The sequence below is a fragment of the Hypanus sabinus genome, chromosome 6 (genome assembly GCF_030144855.1).
Source record: "Hypanus sabinus isolate sHypSab1 chromosome 6, sHypSab1.hap1, whole genome shotgun sequence".
In the NCBI taxonomy this organism is placed as follows: Eukaryota; Metazoa; Chordata; class Chondrichthyes; order Myliobatiformes; family Dasyatidae; genus Hypanus; species Hypanus sabinus.
The window spans coordinates 243,387-271,221 of record NC_082711.1 but is presented as its reverse complement, the minus strand read 5'-3'; the positions used below and the strand labels follow the sequence as shown (position 1 = coordinate 271,221).

The window sequence follows — 27,835 nt, the reverse complement described above, 5'->3', positions numbered from 1 at the left end:
AGCCCAGTCGCTCCAATCTTTCAACATATGACAGTCCTGCCATTCCGGGAACTGCCTGCTGCACTTGCTCATTCACCTTCAGTGACTGATGAACAAGGACTCCTAGATCTCTTTGTATTTCTCCCTTACCTAACTTTACACCGTTCAGATAATAATCTGCCTTCCTGTTCTTACTCCCAAAGTGGATAACCTCACAACTATTCACATTAAACGTCATCTGCCAAGTATCTGCCCACTCACCCAGCCTATCCAAGTCACCCTGAATTCTCCTAACATCCTCATCACATGTCACACTGCCACCCAGCTTAGTATCATCAGCAAACTTGCTGATGTTACTCTCAATGCCTTCATATAAATCGTTGACATAAGTTGTAAACAGCTGTGGTCCCAATACCGAGCCCTGTGGCACCCCATTAGTCACCACCTGCCATTCCAAGAAACACCCATTCACCATTACCCTTTGCTTTCTATCTGCCAACCAGTTTTCTATCCATGTCAATATCTTCCCCCCAATGCCATGAGCTCTGATTTAACCCACCAATCTCCTATGTGGGACCTTATCAAATGCCTTCTGAAAATCGAGGTGCACTACATCCACTGGATTTCCCTTGGTAAATCCATGCTGGCTCGGCTCAATCCTATCACTGCTTTCTAGATATGCCACTATTTCATCTTTAATAATTGACTCTAGCATCTTCCCCACTACTGATATTAGGCTGACAGGATGATAGTTCTCTGTTTTCTCCCTCCCTCCTTTCTTAAAAAGTGGGATAACATTAGCCATTCTCCAATCCTCAGGAACTGATCCTGAATCTAAGGAACATTGGAAAATGATTACCAATGCATCCGCAATTTCCAGGGCCACCTACTTTCGTACCCTAGGATGCAGACCATCTGGACCTGGGGATTTGTCAGCCTTCAGTCCCATCAGTCTACTCATCACCGTTTCCTTCCTAATGTCAATCTGTTTCAATTCCTCTGTTACCCTATGTCCTTGGCCCATCCATGCATCTGGGAGATTGCTTGTGTCTTCCCTAGTGAAGACAGATCTAAAGTACTTATTAAATTCTTCTGCCATTTCTCTGTTTCCCATAACAATTTCACCCAATTCATTCTTCAAGAGCCCAACATTGTTCTGAACTATCTTCTTTCTCTTCACATACCTAAAAATGCTTTTGCTATCCTCCTTTATATTCCTGGCTAGCTTGCGTTCGTACCTCATTTTTTCTCCCCGTATTGCCTTTTTAGTTAAGTTCTGTTGTTCCTTAAAAATTTCCCAATCATATGTCTTCCCACTCACCTTTGCTCTGTCGTACTTCTTTTTTTTAATGCTATGCAATCTCTGACTTCCTTTGTCAACCACTGTGGTCCCTTCCCCCCTTTGAATCCTTCCTTCTCCAGGGGATGAACTGATTTTGCACCTTGTGCATTATTCCCAAGAATACCTGCCATTGCTGTTCCACTGTCTTTTCTGCTAGGATATCCGTCCAGTTAACTTTGGCCAGCTCCTCCCTCATGGCTCCATAGTCTCCTTTGTTCAACTGCAACACTGACACCTCCGAGCTGCCCTTATCCTTCTCAAATTGCAGATAAAAACATCATAGTATGATCACTACCTCCTAATGGCTCCTTTACTTCAAGATCGCTTATGAAATCCTGTTCATTACATAACACTAAATCCAGAATAGCCTTGTCCCTGGTCGGCTCTCGTACAAGCTGTTCCAAGAATACATCCTGTAGGCACTCAACAAACTCCCTATCCTGGGGTCCAGAACCAACCTGATTCTCCCAGTTCACCTGCATGTTGAAATCCCCCGTAACTACTGCGACATTACCTTTGCCACATGCCAATGTTAACTCCCTATTCAACTTGCACCCAATATCCATGCTACTGTTTGGTGGCCTGTAGGCAACATCCATTAGGATCCTTTTGCCCTTACTGTTCCTCAGTTCTATCCACTCAGACTCTACTTCTCCTGATCCTATGTCCCCCCTTGCAAAGGACTGAATTTCATTCCTCACCAACAGGGCCACCCCACCCCCTCTGCCCACATTTCTGTCCCTACGACAGCACGTATACCCTTGTACATTCATTTCCCAGGTCTGATCTCCCTCCAGCCATGTCTCCGTTATCCCAACAACATCATAGTTACCTATTCGCACCTGAGCTTCAAGCTCATCCGCCTTATTTCTGACACTTCGTGCACTCAGATATAGAATTTTTAGCCCATTTCTCCTCTCTCTGTTTGAATCACTGCCTATTGTGCTTAACCCAGCTCCCGGAACTCCCATCGGGCTATACGCCCCTAGAATTTTGTTGCCCTTTCTAAATTTACTTATTCTTTCTGCACATTTAACTCCATGTTCCATCAGACCATCCCTCTGTACATGTGTCCTCATCACTTGTTCCGCCTCACCTTTCTCTACTACACACTTAATATTCTGGAACCGTGTAGTCCCTACCTATCCTTTATTCTTCATCTCGCTATCCTCTCTCACATTCTGGATCCCCGCCCCCTGCAAATTTAGGTTAAACCCCCCCCCCGAGAAGCACTAGCAAACTTTCCTGCAAGAATGTTAGTACCGCTCCAGTTCAGGTGTAAACTGTCCCTTCGGAACAGATCCCACCTTCCCTGGAACAAAGCCCAATTATCTAAAAACCTGAAGCCCTCCCTCCTGCACCATCCTCTCAGCCATGTATTAATCTGTATAATCTTTCTGTTCCTTGCCTCACTCACACGTGGCACAGGTAGCAATCCTGAGATTGTCACCCTGGAGGTCCTGCTCTTCAGCTTCGCACCTAACTCCCTGAACTCCCTACGCAGGACCCCCTCACTCATCCTACCCACGTCGTTGGTCCCTACATAGACCACAACATCTGGATTCTTGCCCTCCCTCTCGAGAATAACCTGCACCCAATCTGAGATGTCCTGGACCCCAGCACCAGGGAGGCAACATACCATTCAAGACTCCTGATCTTCCCCACAAGATCTCCTATCCGCCCCCTGACTATAGAATCCCCTATCACTACCACTCTCTTCTCTTCCCTCCTCCCCTTACCCTTACTGGCATGTGGCATCTGGGGATTACTACCCTCGAGATCCTGTTTTTCAACTTCCTACCAGGCTCTCTGTACTCACTCTTCAGGACCTCCTGACTCTTTCAACCTATGTCATTGGTACTGATGTGTCCCATGACATCCGGCTGATCTCCCTCCCACTTCAGAATACTGTGCACATGATCAGAGACATCCCTGACTCTGGCACCCGGGAGGCAACAAACCATCTGGGAGTCTCTGTCATGACCACAGAATCTTCTGTCTGTACCTCATATACTCTGTATCCTCTTGAGAGGATCTCAAGAGAGTGAGTTTGTTGAATGCCTACAAGATGGCTTTTTAGAGCAGTTTGTCATTGAGCCTACTAGGAGATCATTTATACCAGTTTGGGTGTTATGTAGGAACTGGAGGTGATTAAGGAGCTTAAGGTAAAAGAACCCTTAGGAGTCAGTGATCACAATATTATTGAGTTCAACTTGAAATTAGATAGAAAGTAAAGACTGATGTAGCAGTATTTCAGTGGAGTAAAGGTAATTACAGTTGTATGAGAGAGGAGTTGAACAAAATAAATTTGAAGGAGATCTGGTAGGAATGACAACAGAGCAGAAATGGCATGAGTTTCTGAGAAAGATGAGGAAGGTACAGGATAGATATATTCCAAAAATGAAGAATTATCAAATGACAAAATAGTACAACCATGGCTGACAAGGCAAGTCAAAGCTAGTGGAAAAGTGAAAGAGAGGGCATACAACAATGCAAAAATTAGCAGATGACAAAAACCAATAGAGAGCAACTAAAAGAATCATTAGGAGGGAAAAGATGAAAGCAAGCAAGCTAGCAATCAATATCAACGTGGATAATAAAAGTTTTTCAAGTATGTGAAAATTAAAAATGAGATGAGAATGGATATAGAACCACTAGTAAATGAAGCCAGAGAAATAATAACAGGGGACAAGGAGATGGCAGAGGAATTAAATTAGTACTTTGCATCAGTCTTCACTGGCATTGTACCAGATGTCGAAGGGTGTGAGGGACGAGAAGTGAGCATAGTTACTATTACAGGGGAGAAGGTGCTCAAAAAGCTGTATTGTCCAAGGCTACATAAGCACCCGGGCCAGATGAACTGAAACCTAGGGTTCTGAAAGAGGTAGCTGTAGAGACTGTAGAGGAACTCCTATTGATCTTTTAAATATCATTGTACTCTTTCATAGTGCCGGAGGACTGGAAAACTGCTAATGTCACTCCACTCTTTAAGAAAGGAAGAAGGCAGCAGAAAGGAAATTATTGACCAGTTAGCTTGACCTCAGTGGTTGGGAGATGTTGGAGTCAATTGTTAAGGATGAGGTTATGGAGTACTTGGTGATACAGGACAAGATAGTACAAAGTAGCATTGTTTCCTTAAGTGAAAATCTTGCCTGACGAACCTGTTGGAATTCTTTAAGTAGATTACAAGTAGATGAAGAGGGTGCAGTGGATGTTGTATAATTGGACTTTCAGATAGTTTTTGCCACAGTGCCATACATGAGGCTGCTTATCAAGTTAAGAGCCCATGGTATTACAGGGTTGTTAATGGCATGGTTAGAACATTGGCTGATTGGTAGGAGGCAGCAAGTGGGAGTAAAATTTGACTGCCAATGGATTGTGGTGTTCTGCAGGGGTCAGTGTTGGGACCATTTCTTTTTATGCTGTATATAAACCATTTGGATAATGGAACAGATGGCTTTGTTGCCAAGTTTTCAGATGATACAAAGATTGATGGAGGGTCAGGTAGTGCTGAGGAAACAGGTAGGCTGCAGAAGGACTTCGACAGATTAGGAGAATGGGCAAGGAAGTGGCAAATGAAATAGTATTGGAAAATGCATGGTCTTACACTTTGGCAGTAGAAATAAATGTGCAGACACTTGTCTAAACAGGGAGAAAATCAAAAACTCTGAGATGCAAAAGGATTTGGGACTGCTTGTGCAGAATACCCTGAAGGTTAACTTGCAGGTTATAGAAGGCTATGTTAGCATTCATTTCAATAGGTCTAGAATACAAGAACAGAGATGTGATGCTGAGGCTTTATAAGGCACTGGTGCAGCCTCGCCTTAAATATTGTGAATAGTTTTGGGCTCCTCATCTAAGAAAAGATTATGCTGGCATTGGAGAGGGTTCAGAGGAGGTTCACCAGAATGATTCCAGGCATGAAAGGGTTTTCATACAAGGAATGTTTGATAGCTCTGCATCTGTAGTTACTGGAATTTAGAAGGATTTCAAAGGTTACAAAGGTACATTTAATGTCAGAGAAATGTATACAATATAAAACCTGAAATGCTTTTTCTTCACAACCATCCATGTAAACAGAGGAGTGCCAAAAGAATGAACGACAGTTAAATGTTAGAACCCCAAAGTCCCCTCCAGCTCTCCTCCCTCCCACGTGTAAATCCCTCTGCCCCCACTGGCAAAAAAATGCATTGGCACCCACTCCCAAGCACTCAAGTGTGAACAAAGCAACAGTAAAGACACAGACATGCAGTTAACCCAAAGACTACACTGTTCACCCAACATTCAACATACCACAAGCTCTCTCTCTCCCTAATAAGGAGAGAAAGAGGTGTCTCCGTTTTCGCAGCGAGTGGGGAGACATAACAAACAACCAAAATCTCAAGTCTCCGGGCACACAGCCATAGATATTCTGACTCCCCCGAAGACACATGGGTCTCCTGCCATGACACCGAACCTTCGATCCGCCCATCTCCAGAGCCCTGAAATCCTAGCCTCCAAAGCCAAGCCGAACTTGTAGGCTGAGCCCTTGGCATGCCAAACAACTGCCAGTTATGAAGTCCTGAGAGCGGGTCCCATTCCCACAAAGAAACATAGTCAGCGTATAACTCCAGGTCAGGGTTTTCAAAAGAACTCTGAAAGGGAAAAATAAAGATATTAAAGATGGAAATAGAGCTGTTTCCAAAGATGCAAGCAAAGGAGTCACCATCATCACTTCACTTTGAGAGGGGATCTCATTGAAACCTTTCAAATATTGGAATTCCTAGAGAGAGTAGTAGTGGAAAGAATGTTTCCCATGGTGGGGGAGTCTAGGACCAACGGGCACAGCCTCAGGATAGAGGGGTATCCATTTAAAACAGAGAGGTGGAGAAATTTCTTTAGCTAGATGGTGGTGAATTTGTGTAATCTATTACCACAGGCAGCTGTGGAGGCTAGGTCATTGCGTGTACTTAAGGCAGAGTTTGATAGGTTCTTGATTGGACATGACCTCAAAGGTTACAGCGAGAAGGCCGGGAAATGGGGCTGAGGAGAAGAAAAGATCAGCCATAATTAAATGGTGGAGTAGACTCGACAACCCAAATGGCCTAATTCTGCTCCTGTGTATTATGGTCTTATGATACAATCAAAATCGGCCTTTCTCCAATTTAGAAATTCAACCCGCAGACCTGACCTATCTTTTTTCGTATTTACTGGAAAACTAGTGGCACTGTGGTCGCTAGATGCAAAGTGTTCCTCTAAACAAACTTCTGTCACCTGCCCTGTCTCATTTCCTAATAGCAGATCCAGTACTGCACACTCTCTCACTGGGTCTTCTATGTACTTATTGAGGAATCTTTCCTGAACTTTCCATTTGACAACCTCTATTCCACCTAGTCCTTTGATAGTATGTGGGTCCCAGTCAATATGTGGAAAGTTAAAATCACCTACTTTAATAACCTGATGTTTCTTGCAATAGTCCACAATCTCTCTATAAATTTGTTCTTCTAAATCCCTCAGACTGTTGAGTGGCCTGTAATATAGTCCCATTAACATGGTCATACCATTCTTATTTCCTCATTCCACCCGTAACACCTCAGTATACGAGTTCTTCAGTCTGTCCTGACAGAGGACTGCCACAACGTACTTTTTGACTTGTAATGCCACCCTTCCTCCTTTAATTCCTCCCACTCTGTCAGATCTAAAACAATGGAACCCTGGTATATTGAGCTGCTGGTTCTGTCTCTCCTGCAACCAAGTCTAATTAATGGCTACAGTATCATAATTCCAGGTGTTGATCCATGCCCTGATCTCATCAGCCTTACCTACAATACTTGTTGCACTGTCCTTTCAATACAGAGTGTATCCTTGGATGTTAAGTTCCCAGCTATAATCTTCTTTCAGCCATGATTCAATGATGCCCACAGCGTCATACGTATCTGTCTGTAACTATGCTACAAGTTCATCTAACTTATTCCATATTCTGCATGCATTCACCTTCAGTCCTGTATTCATTACCCTATTTGATTTTGTCCCCATTTTACATTACAACTCATTCCATTGACTGCACTTTTGCTCTATCCTCAGTATACACTGCCTCTATTTGTCAACCAACTATCCCTTCCTTAGTCCTATCACTCTGGTTACTATACCCCGCCAAACACTCCCAAACAGCTCTAGCAATCCTGCCCACAAGGATATTGGTCACACCTAGGCTTAGGTTTGGTGAGGCAATGTCCACTGCTGCACTGCACACCCATGTGTCACATCGAGTTTGGCAGGTTCATTTGTACTGATGTATTGCACTCTCATTGGTCACAGCTAGAGTTTGGTGGGATAGTTTACACTAGTGCACTACACATCGATTGGTCACAGTTAGGGTTTTGTGGGGTAGTTTACACTGGTGCACTGCACATCGATTGGTCACATCAAGGGTTTTGTGGGATAGTTTACACTAGTGCACTGCACACCCACTGGTCACAGTGAGTGTTTGGTGGGGTAGTTTGTACTCATGATTGAATCCTAATGTAATGTTTTGTTGTTTCAGGATTATGAACTACAGCTTGTGACATACAAGGTTCAGAGTGAACCAGTGGCATCTCCTGTGAAGAAGCAGAAATTGGTGTCTGCATCCGACAGCATAATTCAGGAGGTGGGAGCTACGTGCTTTTTACACACCATTCTCCCACCTCTAGTGACCTGAACAATTCCCATCTATCCCTTTCAATCTTAAAAACTTCACTTAGCGTCAACTGCAAAATTTCTTCTTTCATTTGACACTCGACCTGCAGTTTCCTGGCTTGTCCTTTCTGTCATTCAGAACAACATTAGCTCCCCATAAACAGAAGAGCTTCTGTAAGTGTTGGAAATCTTAAGAAATACACACAAAATGCTGGAGGAGCTCAGCAAGGTCAGGCAACAATTCAGCATAATTTTCTCGGGTGTTTCGGCTCCATCCCACATTTCAGAGACATATGGGTGAGGGTCAATAATTTGTTGACATGTTATGTTGGCACAGGAAGCATGGTGACACTTGCAGGCTGCCCCCAACAGCGCAAACTGTTGGTTGTTGACAGAAGCCACACATTTTACTGGATGTTTTGATGTACATGTGACAAATAAAAGCTAATATTTAGATCCGTTAACTCTCCCAACTCCTGTCTCATGCTCTTCCTAATTTAATACCCCAGTCTCCCAGATAAACACATCTGTACAAGGTGCACCGAGCTGCAGCTCCTGAGAGAACATATTAAGGAATTGGAGCTGCAGCTCAATAACCTTCGACATACGGGAGAGTGAGGATGTGATAGACAGGAGCTACAGGGAGGTAGTCAGCCTAGACTGCAGGAGACAGATAACTGGTTGTCTGTCAGGAGGAGGGGAAATGCACAGCCAGAGCAGAATACACCTGTGGCCATTCCCCTCAATAATAGGTATAAAACTCTAGATACTATTGAGGGGGATGACGTACCGAGGGGAGACACAAGTGACTGGATCTCTGGCAATGAGTTTGGTGCTGTGGCTCAGAAGGGCAGAGAGGTGAAGTAGACTGCAGTGTTGACAAGAGATTCCCCAGTCAGAGGAACAGAGCTGAGATTCTGTAGGTATGACAAAGACACCCAGATGGTATGTTGCCTCCCTGGTGCCAGGATCAGGCATGTCTCAGATTGAGTCAATAGACAATAGACAATAGGTGCAGAACTAGACCATTCGGCCCCTCGAGTCTGCACCGCCATTCTGAGAACATGGCTGATCATTCACTATCAATACCCAGTCCCTGCCTTGTCCCCATATCCCTTGATTCCCCTATCCATCAGATATCTATCCAGCTCCTTCTTGAAAGCATCCAGAGAATTGGCCTCCACCGTCTTCCGAGGCAGTGCATTCCACACCTCCACAACTCTCTGGGAGAAGAAGCTCTTCCTCAACTCTGTTTTAAATAACTGACCTCTTATTCTCAATCCATGCCCTCTGGTACTGGACTCTCCCAACATCTGGAACATATTTCCTGCCTCAATCCTATCAAATCCTTTAATTATCTTAAACCTTTCAATCAGATCCCCTCTCAATCTCCTCAATTCCAGCGTGTACAAGCCCAATCTCTCCAATCTCTCTGCGTAGGACAGCCCTGCCATCCCAGGAATCAACCTAGTGAATCTATGCTGCACTTCCTCAATTGCCAGAATGTCCTTCCTTAAACCTGGAGACCAAAACTGTACACAATATTCCAGGTGTGGTCTCACCAGGGCCCTGTACAAATGCAAAAGAACATCCTTGCTCTTGTATTCAATTCCCCTTGTAACAAAGGCCAACATTCCATTTGCCCTCTTCACTGCCTGTTGCACTTGCTCATTCACCTTCATTGACTGGTGAACTAGGACTCCTAGGTCTCTTTGCATTTCTCCCTTACCTAACTCTACACCGTTCAGACAATACTCTGCCCTCTTGTTCCTGCTTCCAAAGTGGATAACTTCACATTTATTCACATTGAATGACATCTGCCAAGTATCTGCCCACTCACTCAGCCTATCCAAGTCTCCCTGTATTCTCCTAACGTCCTCTTCGCATGTCACACTGCCACCCAGTTTAGTATCGTCAGCAAACTTGCTGATATAGTTTTCAATGCCCTCATCTAAATCATTGACATAAATCGTAAAGAGCTGTGGTCCCAATACAGAGCCCTGTGGTACCCCACTAGTCACCTCCAGCCATTCTGAGAAACACCCATTCACTGCTACCCTTTGCTTTCTATCTGCCAACCAGTTTTCTATCCACGTTGAAACCCTGCCCCCAATGCCATGAGCTCTGATTTTACTCACCAATCTCCTATGTGGCACCTTATCGAATGCCTTCTGAAAATCTAGGTACACAACATCCACTGGCTTACCCTCGTCTAACATCCTTGTTACACCCTCAAAAAACTCCAACAGATTAGTCAAGCATGATTTGTCCTTGGTAAATCCATGCTGGCTCGGCCTAATCCTATTTCTGCCATCAAGATGTGCCACTATTTCGTCCTTAATAATGGACTCAAGCATCTTCCCCACGACTGACGTTAGGCTAACGATAGTTCTCCGTTTTCTCCTTCCCTCCCTTCTTGAAAAGTGGGATAACATTAGCCACTCTCCAATCTTCAGGAACTGATCCTGAATCTAAGGAACATTGGAAAATGATTACCAATGCATCCGCAATTTCCTGAGCCACCTCTTTTAGAAGCCTCGGATGCAGACCATCTGGACCCGGGGATTTATTAGCCTTCAGTCCTACCAGTCTACTCATCACAGTTTCTTTCCTAATGTCAATCTGTCTCAATTCCTCTGATATCTTATGACCCTGGCCCATCCATACATCTGGGAGATTGCTTGTGTCCTCCCTGGTGAAGACAGATCTAAAGTATGCATTAAATTCTGTTGCCATTTCCCTGTTTCCCATAACAATTTCTCCCAATTCATTCTTCAAGGGGCCAACATTGTTCTTAACTATCTGCTTTCTCTTCACATAGCTAAAAAAGCTTTTGCTATCCCCTTTTATATTCCTGGCTAGACTGAGCTCATACCTGATTTTTTTCTCTCCATGGCATTCTCAAAGGTGAAGTGAGCAGTCAGAAGTTTTGGTGCATATTTGCAGCAATGACAAAGGTAGACAAGGTGAGGAGGTCCTTAAGAGAGATTTTAGGGTCCTAGGTAGAAAGGTTTGAAACAGGACCTCCAGAGTAGTAACCTGTGGATTGCTGCCTGTGCCACGTGCCATTGAGGGTAGGAATAGGATAATTTAGCAGGTGAATGCACGGCTGAGACATTGGTGCATGAGGAAGGGGTTCAGATTTATATATCATTGGGATTTCTTCTTGGGAAGATACAACCGTTACAAAAGAGACAGGTTACCCCTGAACCAGACAGGATACAATATCTTTCTGGGCAGATTGGATAGAGTTGTTCGGCAGGGTTTAAACTAGTTTGACAGTGGTTGGGAAGCAGAGTGATTGTGCTGAAGGTGAAGTTGTTGGTTTACAAACAGAAAGCAATGTGTAGTCAGGAAAGGCTGTTGATATGGCAAAATAGCAGTCAACAGGATGAGTTGCAATGTAAAAGAGAACAAAATCAAAAAGGGTGAATATAGGACTGAAGGTGTTATATTTAAATGCACACAGAAAATAGAATAAGGTAAATGAACTTGTTACACAGTTACAGAATGGCATGTATGATGCTGTAGGCATCAATGAATCATGGCTGAAAGAAGATTACAGTTGGGAACCTAATGTCCAAGGATACACATTGTATTGAAAGGACAGAGAGAAAGGCAGAATGGGTAGCGTTGCTTTGTTGGTAAAAAATGAAATCAAATTATTAGAAAGAGGTAACATAAGATCAGAAGGTATAGAATCATTGATGAAAGAGCTAAGGAACTGCAAGGGTAAAATGACTCTGATGAGAGAAGTATAGAGATCCCCAAACAGGAGTAAGGATGTGGTCTACAAATTACAAAGGGGGAAAGAAAATGTATGTCAAAGGGGCAACATTACAATAGTCCTGGGGGATTTCAATATGCAGGGAGATTGGGAAAATCAGATTCATGCTGGGTTCCAAGAGGGGAAATTTCTAGATTACCTATGAGATAGTTTTTTAGAGCTCCTCACAATTGAGTCCAATAGGGGATCAGATATTTTCGAACGTAACCATATAACAATCACAGCACGGAAACAGGCCATCTCAGCCCTCCTAGTCCGTGCCGAACTCATAATCTCATTTAGTCCCACCTACCCGCACTCAGCCCATAACCCTCCACTCCTTTCCTGTCCATATACCTATCCAATTTTACCTTAAATGACACAACTGAACTGGCCTCTACTACTTCTACAGGAAGCTCATTTCACACAGCTATCACTCTCTGTAAAGAAATACCCCCTCATGTTTCCCTTAAACTTCTGCCCCCTAACTCTCAAATCATGTCCTCTCATTTGAATCTCCCCTACTCTCATTGGAAACAGCCTATTCACGTCAACTCTATCTATCCCTCTCAAAATTTTAAGTACCTCGATCAAATCCCCCTCAACCTTCTACGCTCCAATGAATAGACACCTAACTTGTTCAACCTTTCTCTGTAACTTAAGTGCTGAAACCCAGGTAACATCCTAGTAAATCTTCTCTGCACTCTCTCTAATTTATTGATATCTTTCCCATAATTCAGTGACCAAAACTGTACACAATATTCCAAATTTGGCCTTACCAATGCCTTGTACAATTTTAACATTACATCCCAACTTCTGTACTCAATGCTCTGATTTATAAAGGCCAGCGTCCCAAAAGCCTGCTTCACCACCCTATCTACATGAGACTCCACCTTCAGATCTTTCTGTTCCACTGCATTCCTCAATGCCCAACCATTTACCCTGTATGTTCTATTTGGATTATTCCTGCCAAAATGTAGAACCTCACACTTCTCAGCATTAAATTCCATCTGCCAACGTTCAGCCCATTCTTCTAACTGGCATAAATCTCCCTGCAAGCTTTGAAAACCCACCTCATTATCCACAACATCTCCTACCTTAGTATCATCGGCATACTTACTAATCCAATTTACCACCCCATCATCCAGATCATTTATGTATATTACAAACAACATTGGGCCCAAAACAGATCCCTGAGGCACCCCACTAGTCACCGGCCTCCATCCCGATAAACAATTATCCACCACTACTCTCTGGCATCTCCCATCTAGCCACTGTTGAATCCATTTTATTACTCCAGCATTAATACCTAACGACTGAACCTTCTTAACTAACCTTCCATGTGAAACTTTGTCAAAGGCCTTGCTGAAGTCCATATAGACTACATCCACTGCCTTACCCTCGTCAACGTTCCTCGTAACTTCTTCAAAAAATTCAATAAGGTTTGTCAAACATGACCTTCCACCCACAAATCCATGCTGGCTACTCCTAATCAGATCCTGTCTATCCAGATAATTATAAATACTATCTCTAAGAATACTTTCCATTAATTTACCCACCACTGATGTCAAACTGACAGGTCTATAATTGCTAGGCTTACTTCTAGAACCCTTTTTAAACAATGGAACCACATGAGCAATAAGCCAATCCTCCGGCACAATCCCCGTTTCTAATGACACCTGAAAGATCTCCGTCAGAGCTCCTGCTACCTCTACACAAACTTCCCTCAAGGTCCTGGGGAATATCCTGTCAGGACCCGGATATTTATCCACTTTTAAATTTCTTAAAAGCGCCAGTACTTCCACCTCTTTAATTGTCATAGGTTCCATAACTTCCTTACTTGTTTCCCACACCTTACACAATTCAATATCCTTCTCCTTAGTGAATACCGAAGAGAAGAAATCGTTCAAAATCTCTCCCATCTCCCTCGGCTCCACACATAGCTGACCACCCTGATTCTCTAAGGGACCAATTTTATCCCTCACTATCCTCTTGCTTTTAATATAACTGTAGAAACCTTTCGAATTTACTTTCACCTTATTTGCCAAACCAACCTCGTATCTTCTTTTAGCTTTTCTAATCTCTTTCCTAAGATTCCTTTTACATTCTTTATATTCCTCGAGCAATTCCTTTACTCCATGCTGCCTATATCTATTGTAGGCATCCCTCTTTTTCCGAACCAAATTTCTAATATCCCTTGAAAACCATGGTGCTCTCAAACCTTTAACCTTTCCTTTCAACCTATCAGGAACATAAAGATTCTGTACCCTCATAATTTCACCCTTAAATGACCTCCATTTCTCTATTACATCCTTCCCATAAAACAACTTGACCCAATCCACTCTCTCTAAATCCCTTCGCATCTCCTCAAAGTTAGCCTTTCTCCAATCAAAAATCTCAACTCTAGGTCCAGTCCTGTCCTTCTCCATAATTATATTGAAGCTAATGCTATTGTGATCACTGGACCCGAAATGCTCCCCAACACATACATCTGTCAGCTGACCTATCACATTCCCTAACAGGAGATCCAACACTGCCCCATCTCTAGTCAGTACTTCTATGTACTGTTGCAAAAAACTATCCTGCACACATTTCACAAACTCTAAACTATCCAGCCCTTTTACAGAATGAGCTTCTCAATCTACGAGTGGAAAATTAAAATCTCCCACAATCACCACCTTGTGTTTACTACAAATATCTGCTATCTCCTTCCACATTTGCTCTTCCAACTCACACTCCCCATTAGGTGGCCTATAATACACTCCTATCAGTGTTACTACACCTTTCCCATTCCTCAATTCCACCCAAATAGCCTCCCTAGAGGAGCTCTCTAATCTATCCTTCCAAAGCACCGCCAGAAGATTTTCTCGGACAAGCAATGCAACACCTCCTCTTCTAGCCCCTCCTACTCTATCACACCTGAAGCAACTAAATCCAGGAATATTTAGTTGCCAATCACACCCTTCCTGCAACCATGTTTCACTAATAGCTATAACATCATAATTCCAGGTATCAATCCACGCTTTAAGCTCATCCACCTTTCTTACAATGCTCCTAGCATTAAAATAGATACATTTAAGATACTCTCCACCTCCTCCTCTCTTTTCATCCCTAACAATGCATTCAAATTTATTATCCTTTTCTTTCTTCTCCCCTACATCTTCGGGCTGAGCGCATCCCTTCTCCATCACCTGCCTTTCCTCCCTCACACACTGTCTACTTACTTGCTCTACTGGTGAACTAACCTCCTCTCCCATAGTTTCCTCAAATTGATTCCCCCCCCCCATCTTACTAGTTTAAAGTCTGCCCTGCAACCCTAGCAAACCTCCCCACTAGGATATTGGTCCCCCCAGGATTCAAGTGTAACCCGTCCTTCTTGAACAGGTCACGTCCATCCCAGAAGAGGTCTCAATGATCCAGAAACTTGAATCCCTGCCCCCTGTTCCAATCCCTCAGCCACGCATTCATCCTCCACCTAATTCCATTCCTACTCTCACTGTCGCGTGGCACAGGCAGTAATCCCGAGATTACTACCTTTGCGGTCCTTCTTCTTAACTGCCTTCCTAACTCCCTATACTCTTGTTTCAGGACCTCTTCCCCTTTCCTACCTATGTCATTGGTACCTACATGTACCATGACCTCTGGCTCCTCACCCTCCCACTTCAGGATATCTTGGACGCGATCAGAAACGTCCCGAACCCTGGCACCAGGGAGGCAAACTACCAGCCGGGACTCCCGATCACCTCCACAGAACCGCCTGTCTGAACCCCTGACTATCAAGTCCCCTATTACTATGGTCCTCTTTCTTCTATCCCTACCCTTCTGAGCTACAGGGCTGTCCTCTGTGCCGGAGGTCCGGCCACTGTCACTTCCTCCAGGTAGGCTGTCCTCCCCAACAGTACTCAAACATGAGTACTTATAGTCAAGGGGTACAGCCACCGGGGTACTCTCTAGTACCTGCCTCTTCCCCTTCCTGACCGTGACCCACCTATCTGCCTCCTGTGGCCCCGGAGTGACCACCTGCCTGTAACTCCTCTCTATCACCTCCTCACTCTCCCTGACCAGGCGAAAGTCATCGAGCTGCAGCTCCAGTTCCCTAACTCGGTCCCTCAGGAGCTGCAGTTCAGTGCACCTGGCGCAGATGTGGATGTCCGTGAGGCTCGGAGACTCCAGGATCTCCCACATCTGACACCTAGAACAACAAGCTGCCCTCACACTCATACTTTCTGAATAACTGAAAATAACAAGAACTAAAAGATAAGCCTACTGTGCCCTCTTCCACCTAAGCCCTCTGAGCCCAAGCCACACACTCTGCTCCCGGCTCATTCTGCTGCCCGCAAACGAAGCTGCCCGCTTTTTATATCTTTTTATATCTTCCCTCCTTCCCAGGCCCCCTTCACGCTAACTCCCGATTTGAGAAGCAATTTGAAAATGGCCGCCGCCGCACTTCCTCTCAAAGCCTCGTTGTCTTCTTCCAAAAGAGCTAATATTTTCTAATATTTCTAATATTAGCTAATATCTGATATTTTCAAAGAAGTCATGGAGGGGTTGTCTACGGAGTAACAGGGACATCAAGGAGCAGACAGGGAGACAGATTCTGGAAAGGAGTAATAATAGCAGGGTTGTTGTGGGAGATTTTAATTTCCCAAATATTGATTGACATCCCCCTAGAGTGGGGGGTTTAGATGGGGTGGAGTTTGTTAGGTGTGTTCAGGAAGGTTTCTTCACACAATATGTAGATAAGCCTACAAGAGGATAGGCTGTTCTTGATCTGGTATTGGGAAGTGAACCTGGTCAGGTGTCAGTTCTCTCAGTGGGAGAGCATTTTGGAGATTGTGGTTCCAATTCTATCTCCCTTACCATAGCATTGGAGAGCAATAGGAACAGGCAAGTTAGGGAAAAGTTTAATTGGAGTAAGGGGAAATATGAGGCTATCAGGCAGGAACTTGGAAGCCTAAGTTGGAAACAGGTTTTCTCAGGGAAACATATGGAAGAAATGTGGCAAATATTCAGGGGATATTTGCATGCGGTTCTGCATAGATACGTTCCAGTGAAACAGGGAAAGGATGGTAGGGTACAAGATCTGTGGTGCACAAAGGCTGTTGTAAATCTAGTCAAGAAGAAAAGAAAAGCTTATGAAATGTTCAAAAAACTAGTAGATGATAGGGATCTAGAAGATTATAAGGCTAGCAGGAAGGAACTGAAGAAAGAAATTAGGAGAGCCAGAAGGGGCCATGAGAAGGCCTTGGCAGACAGGATTAAAAAAAACACCAAAACATTCTACAAGTATATGAAGAGCAAGAGGATAAGGTGTGAGAGAATAGGACCAATCAAGTGTGACAGTGGAAAAGTGTGTAAGGAATCGGAGGAGATAGCAGGGGTATCTAATGAATACTTTGTTTCTGTATGCACTACGGAGAAGGATCTTGGCAATTGTAGGGATGACTTGCAGTATACTGAAAATCTTGAGCATGTAGATATTAAGGAAGAGGATGTGCTGGAGCTTTTGGAAAGCATCAAGCTGGGTAAGTCCAGTGGTCTGCCTCAGGAATCTGTTCTGGGACCCCTACTCTTTGTGATTTTTATAAACGACCTGGGTGAGGAAGTGGAAGGATGAGTTAGTAAGTTTGCTGATGACACAAAGGTTGGGGGCGTGGTAGATAGTGTGGAGGGCTGTCAGAGGTTACAGTGGGACAATCATAGGATGCAAAACTGGACTGAGAAGTGGCAGATAGAGTTCAACCCAGATACGTGTGAGGTGGTTCATTTTGGTAGGTCAAATATGATGACAGAATATAGTATTAATGGTAAGACTCTTGGCAGTGTGGAGGATCAGAGGGATCTTTGGGTCTGAGTCCATAAGACACTCAAAGCTGCTATGCAGGTTGACTCTGTGGTTAAGAAGCCATGCAGAGCATTGTCCTTCATCAATCGTGGTATTGAGTATAAGAACCAAGAGGTAATGTTGCAGCTATATATGGCCCTGTTCAGACCCTACTTGGAGTACTGTGCTCAGTTCTGTTCACCTCACTACAGGAAGGATGTAGAAACTTTTGAAAGGGTGCAGAGGAGATTTACAAGGATGTTGCCTGGATTGGGGAGCATGCCTTATGAGAATAGGTTGAGTGGACTCAGCCTTTTCTCCATTGAATGACGGAGGATGAGAGGTGACCTGATAGAGGTGTATAAGATAATGAGAGGCATTGATCGTGAGGATAGTCCAGGGCTGATAGGCTAGCACGAGAGGGCATAGTTTTAAGGTGCTTGGAAGTAGGTACAGAGGAGATGTTAAAGGTAAATTTTTTACACAGTGGTGAGTGTGTGGAATGGGCTGCCAGCACTGGTGGTGGAAGCAGAAATGAAAGGGTCTTTTAAGAGACTCCTGGATGGATACTTGGAGCTTAGGAAAATAGTGGGCTATGGGTAATCCTGGGTAGTTCTAAGGAAGGGACATGTTCGGCACAGTTTTGTGGGCTGAAGGGCCTGTACTGTGCTGTAGGTTTTCTATGTTTTTATGAATGGGTGTTGTGCAATGAACCGGAATTGATTAGAGAGCTTAAGGTAAAAGAACCCTTTTGGGGAAAGTGATCATAACATGATTGAATTCATCCTGAATTTTGAGAAGGAGAAGCCAAAATCAGATATATCAGTATTACATTGGAGTAAAGGGAATTTCAGACCATGAGAGAGGAGTTGGCCAGAATTGATTGGAAAAGAAGCAGGAATGATGGCAGAGCAGCAATGGCTGAAATTTCTGGAAGCAATTCAGAAGGCTTATGATAAATACATCCCAAAAAGGAAGGAATATTATAAAGCCAAGGTGACACAACCATGGCTAACAAGAGAAGTCAAAGCCTACATAAAAGCCAGAGAGGGCATATATTAGAGCAATAATTAGTGGGAAGTTAGAGGATTGGAAAGCTTTTGAAAACCAGCAGAAGACAACTAAAAAAGTAATTGAGAAGGTAAAGAAGGAATATGAAAGTAAGCTAGCCAATAATATTAAGGAGGACACCAAAAGATTTTTTGGATACATAAAGTGTAAAACAGTGCTCCCCAAACTCCAGGCCGCGGACCGATATCGGGCCGCGAAGCATGCAGGGGTGCAGCAGTAGCCAGCACGTACCCAGCACATCTTTAAGAAAAAAGCTGAAATAAACAAGCTAATTAATTAGGTGCCACCCAGCACGTAAATGCCGGCCCAAATCAGAGGCGATTGCCGATCGACATTTACTTGTGGAAGTTCCAAGTGTCCGCCACTGCTTTATCATGTAATATCACAGGCTCGTAGCTTGTTAAGCAACCTCATGTGCGGCACCTTGTCAAAGGCCTTCTGAAAATCCAAATACACAGCATCAACTGATTCTCCTTTATCTATCCTGGTTGTTATTTCTTCGAAGAATTCCAACAGATTTATCAGGCAAAATTTTCCCTTGAGAAGACCATGCTGACTATAGCCCATTTTATCACGTGCCTCCAAGTACCCCAAACCACATCCTTAACAATCGACTCCAACCTCTTCCCAACCACTGAAGTCAGACTAACTTGCCTGTACTTAAACACAAAGTACACTGCAGATACTGTGGTCAAATCAAGACATACAAAACGGCTGGATGAACTCAGCAGGTCGGGCAGCATCCGTTGAAAGAAGCAGTCAACGTTTCGGGTTCACCCTTCGTCAGGACTAAAGGAGGGGGCAAGGGCCTTATAAAGAAGGTGGGGGGAGGGTGGAAAACCAATCAGAGGAAAGATCAAGGGGTGGGGGAGGAGAAGCAGGGAGGGGATAGGTAGGAGAGGTGCAGAAGGAATCTAAGGGGAAAGCACTAAGATCTAACCACCCCTTATATTCCTTCTTCACCTCTCCTACCTATCCCCTCCCTGCTTCCCCTCCCCCACCCCTTGATCTTTCCTCTAATTGGTTTTCCACTCTCCCCCCACCTTTATAGGGCCCCTGCCCCCTCCTTTAGTCCTGACGAAGGGTCTGAACCCGAAACATTGACTGCTTCGTTCAACGGATGCTGCCCGACCTGCTGAGTTCATCCAGTGTTTTTGCACGTCTTGCCTGTACTTTCTTTTCTTCTGCTGCTCTCCCTTCTTGAAGACTGGAGTAACATTTCCAATTTTCCAGTCTTCTGGAGCCATTCCAAAATCCAGTGATCCTTGAAGAATCATTACTAATGTCTCCACAATCATTTCAGCCACCTCTTTCAAAACCCTAGGGTGTACACCATCAGGTTCAGGTGAATTACCTACCTTCACCTGCCTCTTCTTCCGTCTCTTCAGTTTATTTCCCACCCCCTAGCAATTCTAGTTTAATCTCTCCCAAATAGCCTTAAAAAACCTCCCTGCCAGGATATTGGTCCCTCTCAGAACCAAATGCAACCTGACCTTTTTGTACAGATCATGCCTGTCCCAAAAGAGGTCCCAATGATCCAGAAAGTTGAATCCCTACCCCGTGCTCCAATCCCGCAGCCACATATTTATCCTCCACCTCACTCTATTCCTATACTCACTGTTGTGTGGCACAGGCAGAAATCCTGAGTTTACTACCTTTTGAGGTCCTGCTTCTCAACTTCCTTCCTAACTCCCTGTTAGTTTCAGGACCTCCTCCCTTTTCCTACCTGTGTCGTTGGTACCAATATGTACCAAGGCCTCTGGCTGTTCATCTTCCCACTTCAAGATATCTCGGACGCATTGACTTACATTGACTTGCACCAGGACCATAGCCCTCCATAATCCCTACTATCCATGTGCTATCCAGACTTGACTTAAACATTGAAATCGAGCTTGTATGCACCACTTGTGCTGGCAGCTAATTCCACACTCTCATAAATCTTCTGAGTGAAGATGCTTCCCCCCATATTCCCTTTAAACTTTTCACCTTTCACACAAGGAAGTACACAATATGGCCCAGGGAACTTGTCTACCAGACTTTTTAGTTTCCCAAGAACCTTCTCGTGAATTGATTTCATTTTTTATCAAGAGCAACACTGTCTCCTCTGCCTTCCTGCCTGTCCTTTTGAAACAATGTGTATCCTGGGATATTAAGCTCCCAGCTATAATCTTCTTTCAGCCTTGATTCAGTGATGCCTAAATCAAACATGTCAAGCATCTGCATATTCCCTCGTGTTTGCGTTTTTAAATTCAAAAATGTCAATCTGCAACTGTGCTACAAGACCATCTACCTTATTCCATATAAGCGTGCATTCAAATATGACACCATCAGTCCTGTATTCACCCTTTTCAATATTGTCCACCTTTTTCATTGCAACTTATCCTGTTGACTGCAATTTTGTCCTATCACAAGCCTCTCTTTGCTAAAACTCTCATTGCACATTGCTTCTGTTTGTAAGCCAGCCACCTCATCTTCTGCACTATCACTCTGGTTCCCATACCCCACTAAAAAAAGTTTAAATCCACCCAAACACCTCTAGCCAACCTGCCCGCAAGAATTTTGGCCCCTTTCAAGTTAGGTGTAATTTGCCCCTTTTGTAGAGGTCACACCTTCCCCAGAAGAGATAACAATGATCCACAAATTTGAACCTGCCCCCTGCATTCACTTGCCATATCATTCTATTCTTACCCTCACTGGCATGTGGCACAGGCAGCAATCCAGAAATTACTATCGTGGAGGTCCTGTTTCACAGCTATCTACCTAGCTCCCTAAATTGTGCCCCAATCTTATAGTCTTCTGGTTTTACTCAGCCTTTCATGTCTACTCTGTCATTTCATCACAGCTGATCCATTTTCCTCTCAACCACGTTCTCCTGCCTTCTTCCCATCACTTTTCACACCCTGACTTATCAAGAACTTATCAACCTTCACCTTAAATGTATCCAGTGACTTGTCCTTCACAGCTGCCTGTGGCAACGAATTCCATAAATTCACCACCCTCTGGTTGAGAAGAAACTCACCAGATTCTTACATTACCCTGTCCTCACTGAAACCCGATGAACCAAAGCTTTGCCTTCTAACAATGGTCCCCTCTAATAACGGCCACTCTGCTTCTCACCACCTTATTTTTAATTACCCTTCCTAATGAATCACAACTGCACCACCAAAAAAAACAACTAAATCCTATGAGAGCCCCTTTTTTAAATCTCTCACTCTCTTGGACCTGTATGAGGCCGCCTCCACCAATTCGACTGCGAATGCACCACTGTAAAAAGTGCGCCAAGTAGATACAGCTAGACAACCAGAGCAATACCCACTCCAGGTGTGGACTCACCAACACCTGTTGGACTTCCTGTACTCACTGCCTTGATGAATGAAAATCACAAACGAGAGAAAATCTGCAGATGCTGGAAATTCGAGCAACACACAAGCTGCTGGATGATCTCAGCAGGCCAGGCAGCATCTAGGAAAACAGTACACTCGACATTTCAGGTCTCATCCAAATCATTAGTCCTGCCAAAGGGTTTTGCCCAAGACATCAACTGTACTCTTTTCCTAGATGCTGCCTGGACCCCTGAGTTCCTCCAGCATTTTGTGTCTCATCCAGGTCATTAATTTTCCTGTACTCCTTGGTCTATCTCCTGCCATTCACAAACTAGAGAAAATCTGCAGATGCTGGAAATCAAAGTAATACACACAAAATGCTATCTGGCCTGCTGCGCTCCTCCAGCATTTACGGAAAGGAGTAAACAGTCAATATTTCAGGGTTAGACCCTTCATCTGGCCCCTAATCAGTCCTCCTGAAGGGTCGGTCAGAAACATCAACTGTTCACTCTTTTCCTGGCCTCCTGAGTTCCTGCCAGTCACTGTCTCCTCCAGATCATTAATTTGGATGACAAACAACAGTGCACCCAGCACTGATCCCTGCAGCATGCCACGGGTCGTAACGCTACATGATGATCCTCTCTGCTTTCTCCACCAACTTTGTATTCAGCAAGTTAGCTCACCCTGGATCCCATGTGACCAAACTAATATCTCATATAATTGTACCCAGACTTCCCTACCCTATGTCCAGCAAACATCAAGTATGCTATAAAACCATGCATTCTTCATCCTTTTACAACATCGCCTCACCCTGGATCCCATGTTCTGCTTCAGCCAAGCTGCCAACATCTGATCGGTCTTGTCTGTTTGTAGGTTGTCGATCTACGGACGCGCTACATCGAGCTGATGACTCTGTCCAGCCAATACCTCAAGTTCATCACTGTCAACCTTCACAGACTTGAAAACGAGGAGGTAAGGGACAAGCTGTATGTTGAGGTTGGTTCACTGAGCAAGATCAGGTTACAGTGTTTAGTGAGTGGTTGGCAAGGGTGGTCAGAGGTTCCAGTGAGCAATTTGGGATTATATTCTGTATGATGTGGCTGGGATGCTTAGTGTGAGGGGTATGTAGATCAGATATTAGGGTGATGTATCAGAGTGTGGTTGAGGGGTTAGTGTTTGGGTCAGGTCAGGTAAGGAGACAGTGAGAGTGTGGGTGACGGTCATGTCAGTCACAGTGATGGTGAAGGATTAGGTTGTAGGTGAATAGTCAGGGTGAGGGGCAAGGCTGAGGGTTGGGGTCAGTCTTTGATGGGTCAACGTGAAGATGAGGGGTCATGGTGACGGGTCACTGAGACGATGATTGGAAGGTGTGCAAGAGAGGTCAGATTGTGGGAGAAAGGTGAAGGTTCAGGAAGAGTGTGGTTAGAGCCAGTGAGGGGTCAGGGTGAAGGTAAGGGGTGAGATAGGTCAAGCAGAGGTTGACTTGTGCTGTAATTCTGGGCTTCCATTTTTGATTTCTGAAATAAAATAAAACTTCCAGCCTTTGCGTAAGGCAGAGAATGAGGCAAAGAGAGGCAGAAAAACACCAGCAGACATAACAGCATCACTAACTGTGAAAGGTAATGCATCATTGGTGTGAGGATTCCCTTTGACCCTCAGGACTTCGTCACATCAAGAACGCAGGGTCACGACCCGACACCTGCTGACCTCCTTCCTTCCCCACAAGGTTTCTTGTTAAATGGTGACCTCTGTCCCATGATGCATTATCTGGTGATCCAGAGGTTGTGGGAGGGAATATGGGTGTGCAAGAGATATGTAAGAAAGGGTGAGTGTACAAAGGGTGTCTGAGGTGATGTGATGTGGGAGGTTTGTGTGAGAGAGAGATGTGTAGGGAGTGTTCAGGAGGGGGTAAGGGGAGTGTGTGAGGATGTGGAGGATCCATGTGTGAGGGGTTATGGGTTTGTGATCCATGATGCATTCAGTATGGAGTGAGAAGGAAGAGTAATAGTACATAAGTGTGAGAGTGAGTGTGCAGTGGCAGAACAATAATTGTGAGGAGGATAAGTATTAGAGAGATGGAATGTGAGTTGAGTGAGTGAGATTTGCTAGGTTAATGAGTGTGAATGGGTGAAATAATCTGTGAGGGAAGAGTCGGAGTGGTGGTGTGCACGAGCTATGAGGATCTCATTGATGTGTGTGTGAAAAGTAGAAAACGTACAGCACAATAAAGGCCCTTCGGCCCACAAAGCTATGCCGAACATGTCCTTACCTGAGAAATTACCTGGGGTTACCCATAGCCCTCTATTTTTCTGAGCTCCATATACCTGTCCAGGAGTCTCTTAAAGACCCTGTGTACCTACTTCTAAGCACCTTAATGCTGTGCCCTCTCATGCTAGCCATTTCAGCCCTGGTAAAAAGCCTCTGACTGTCCACATGATCAATTCCTCTCATCAACTTGACACTTTCCAAAAGCTCCAACACAACCTCTTTCTTAATATCTACACGCTCAGGCTTTTCAGTCTGCTGTAAGCCGTCCCTACGATTGCCAAGATCCTTTTCCATAGTGAATACTGAAGCAAAGTATTAAGTACTTCTGCTATCTCCTCCGGTTCCATACACAATCTTCCACTGTCACACTTAATTGGTCCTATTCTTTCACATCTTATCCTCTTGCTCTTAACATACTTGAAGACTGCCTTGGGGTTTTCCTTAATCTGGTCTGCCAAGGCCTTCTCATGGCCCCTTCTGGCTCTCCTGATTTCTTTCTTGAGCTCCTTCTTGCTAGCCTTATAATCTTCCGGCTCTCTATCATTACCTAGCTTTTTGAACCTTTCATTAGTTCTTCTTGACTAGATTTACAACAGCCTTTGTACACCATGCTTCCTGTTCTCTACCATCCTTTCCCTGTCTCATTGGAACGTATCTATGCAGAACTCCACGCAAATATCCCCTGAACATTTGCCACATTTCTTCCGTACATTTCCCTGAGAACATCTGTTCCGAATTTATGCTTCCAGGTTCCTACCTGATAGCCTCATATTTCCCCTCAATCCAATTAAACACTTTACTAACTTGTCTATTCATATCCCTCTCCAATGCTATGGTAAAGGAGATAGTGTTGTGATCACTATCTCCAAAATGCTCTCCCACTGAAAGATCTGACACCTGACCGGGTTCATTTCCCAATACCAGATCAAGTACAGCCTCTCCTCTTGTAGGCTTATCTAAATATTATGTCAAGAAACCTTCTTGAACACACCTAACAAACTCCACCCCATCTAAGCCCCTCACTCTAGGGACATGCCAATCGATATTTGGGAAATTAAAATCTCCCACCACCACAGCCCTGCTATTATTACACCTTTGCAGACTGTGTCTCCCTATCTGCTCCTCGATATCCCTGTTACTATTGGGTGGTCTATAAAAAACACCCAGTAGAGACATTGACCCCTTCCTGTTCCTAACTTCCACCTGCAGACACTCTGTAGACAATCCCTCCATGTCTTCCTCCTTTTCTATGGCTGTGACACTATTCTGATCATCAGTGCCCCACGCCCACCTCTTGCCTCCCTCCTGTCCTTTCTGAAACATCTAAAGCCTAGCACTTGAAGTAACCATTCCTGCCCCTGAGCTATCCAAGTCTCTGTCATGGCCATAACATCAGAGCTCCAAGTACTGACCCACGCTCTAAGCTCATCTGCTTTGTTCAATGTCCTTGCATTAAAATAGACACATCTAAAACCATCAGTCTGAGCGTGTCCCTTCTCGATCACCTGCCTATCCTCCCTCTCGCACTGTCTCTGAGCTTTCTCGATCTGTGAGCCAACTACCTCTTCCTCTGTCTCTTCAGTTCAGTTTCCACCCCCCCCCCCCCCCCCAGCAATCCTAGTTTAAACTCTCCCCAGTAGCCTTAGCAAACCTCCCTGCCAGGATATTGGTCCCCCTAGGATTCAAGTGCAACACGTCCATTTTGTACAGGTAACTCCTGCCCCAAAAGAGGTCCCAATGATCCAGAAATCTGAATCCCTGCCCCCTGCTCCAACCCTCAACCACACATTGATCCTCCACCTCACTCTATTCCTATACTCACTGTCACGTGGCACAAGCAGTGTAGAAGAATGCTGATGGACTGAGTATAAGGGCTGGCGTGAGTGAATAATTGAGTGTGTAGGGTGTAAAGTGGATGTGTAGTGAATGAGGGGTAGTGAGTGTGTATGTGGGTCTGTAGTGTATGAGGGGCGGTGTGTAAGTCGGTGTGGGGAGAGTGTGTAAAAGATTGTGAAGTGAGGTGAATGTGGAAGTGTGTAGAGTGATAAAGAGGGGATGGATTTGACGAGAGAATGGTCAATGTTCCCATGGGTATGTGGCACTGTGCATGACCCACACTGACTGGTATTGGTGATTTTAAGCTGCCTTTTCTTTGCTGGAAGACACATTCTTATTTTTGCTCTGCTTCTCACCTTTCCAATGCAGCAGCTGCCTGCCCAAATGTATGTGTTGGGGCAGTCACGGAGGTAAATGCAGTTTGTCACACCAGCCATTACCATCGTAACTGCATGCTCCATCTTGCCTGACCATCAATCTGTCTGTCTGTCTCTCTCTCTCTCTCTCTCTGCCGCAGTTTGGCCATGTACCACAGGGCTGCCCCTGTCCCAGGTTCTGCTGGTCCATGTTCTGGGTTGTAAACCCACTCTGACTCAGGCAGACAATATTCCATTTCCTGCAGCTGGACAATGCTGGCATCTGGTCTGTTCTGGATCTTGGATCTGGATAGTTCCTTAATTGGGATTGTTCTGGGATCCTGGAGGTTCAGGAGACCAGGATCTGGGTCAGGCTGTTTGATTGTGTGAATGTTAATCACCTGAATATCCATCACCCTCCCTTATTGTGTTCAGTGCTGTATCACTGTTGTATCTCTTCTCCACCTTACTGTGGTTCTACACCCAATGTCTCATGATGTTCTGCTGCTGTTTCGTCCCATGGCATCGAAGCAGCCATATCTCCCAGAGACCAACACCCTCCCATCCCTCCCTCCACAACCCAGTGTTCCCTCCTCTCTCACACTGGAACTCCAGTGATCCCTCCCTTTTCCCAGTAGGATGCTACATTCTTACCTTCCTTTAATGGGATTATAGCAGTGTTCCCCATGGAAATGACAGAGCCCTGAGAAGTACTGAAAGGAGCAAAGGGCACAGTCCCTGAAGTTGGCAGCACAGGTACACTGGGTGGTGAAGGAGGCATTCGAGATATTCATCTTCATTAGAAGGGCACAAAATAAAAAAGCAGGGAGGTCTTGGTACAACTCTATAAAACATTGGTTAGGCCAAATGTCATCCATGGTGAGCTAGCTAATTAGCAACAAAATTAATCATGTGGAAGGAGATGGTTGTTGTGTATAGTTGGTTTTTGACTGGTGTGCCACAGGAGTCAGTGCTGGGCCCCTGTTTCTACATTAACGTTTTGGGTGAGAATTTAGGTGCTATGGTTAGAGGGTTCACTGGTGGTGTGGTGATAGTGAAGAAGTAATCTGAGGTCACAGCAGGGAAAGTTGCAAAGTGGCCAGATGAATGGCAGGCGGAATTTAGCTGAGGCGAGTGTGAAGTGATACATTAAAACCACGATAGCCTCGCAGTTAGTGTGACACTATTACAGTTCAGGGCATCCAGAGTTTGCAGTTCAATTCTGGTGCCATTTTGTAAGGAGTCTGTACATCCTCCCTGTGGAATGTTTGGGATTTCCCTGGATGCTCTGGTTTCCTCTCATACTCCAAGGATGTATCGGATAAATTAATTGGTCATTGTAAATTGTCTTGTGTTAGGTTATGGTTACTTGGGCTTGTCAGCTTCTGCTGAGTGGTCTGGCTCAGAGAGCCA

General features: G+C 44.6%; 1 protein-coding gene across 6 annotated transcripts in view; it reads left to right on the top strand.

Annotated features, from left to right (window-relative positions):
* LOC132395227 (plectin-like) overlaps positions 1-27,835 on the top strand; it is a 430,787-nt gene that overhangs the window by 346,233 nt on the left and 56,719 nt on the right. For all 6 annotated transcript variants that reach the window (XM_059971513.1, XM_059971516.1, XM_059971518.1 and 3 more), the window contains 2 exons: positions 7,845-7,949; positions 22,836-22,934. In XM_059971513.1, the coding sequence (XP_059827496.1) occupies positions 7,845-7,949; positions 22,836-22,934 (204 nt within the window). The remainder of the gene's footprint in view (positions 1-7,844; positions 7,950-22,835; positions 22,935-27,835) is intronic.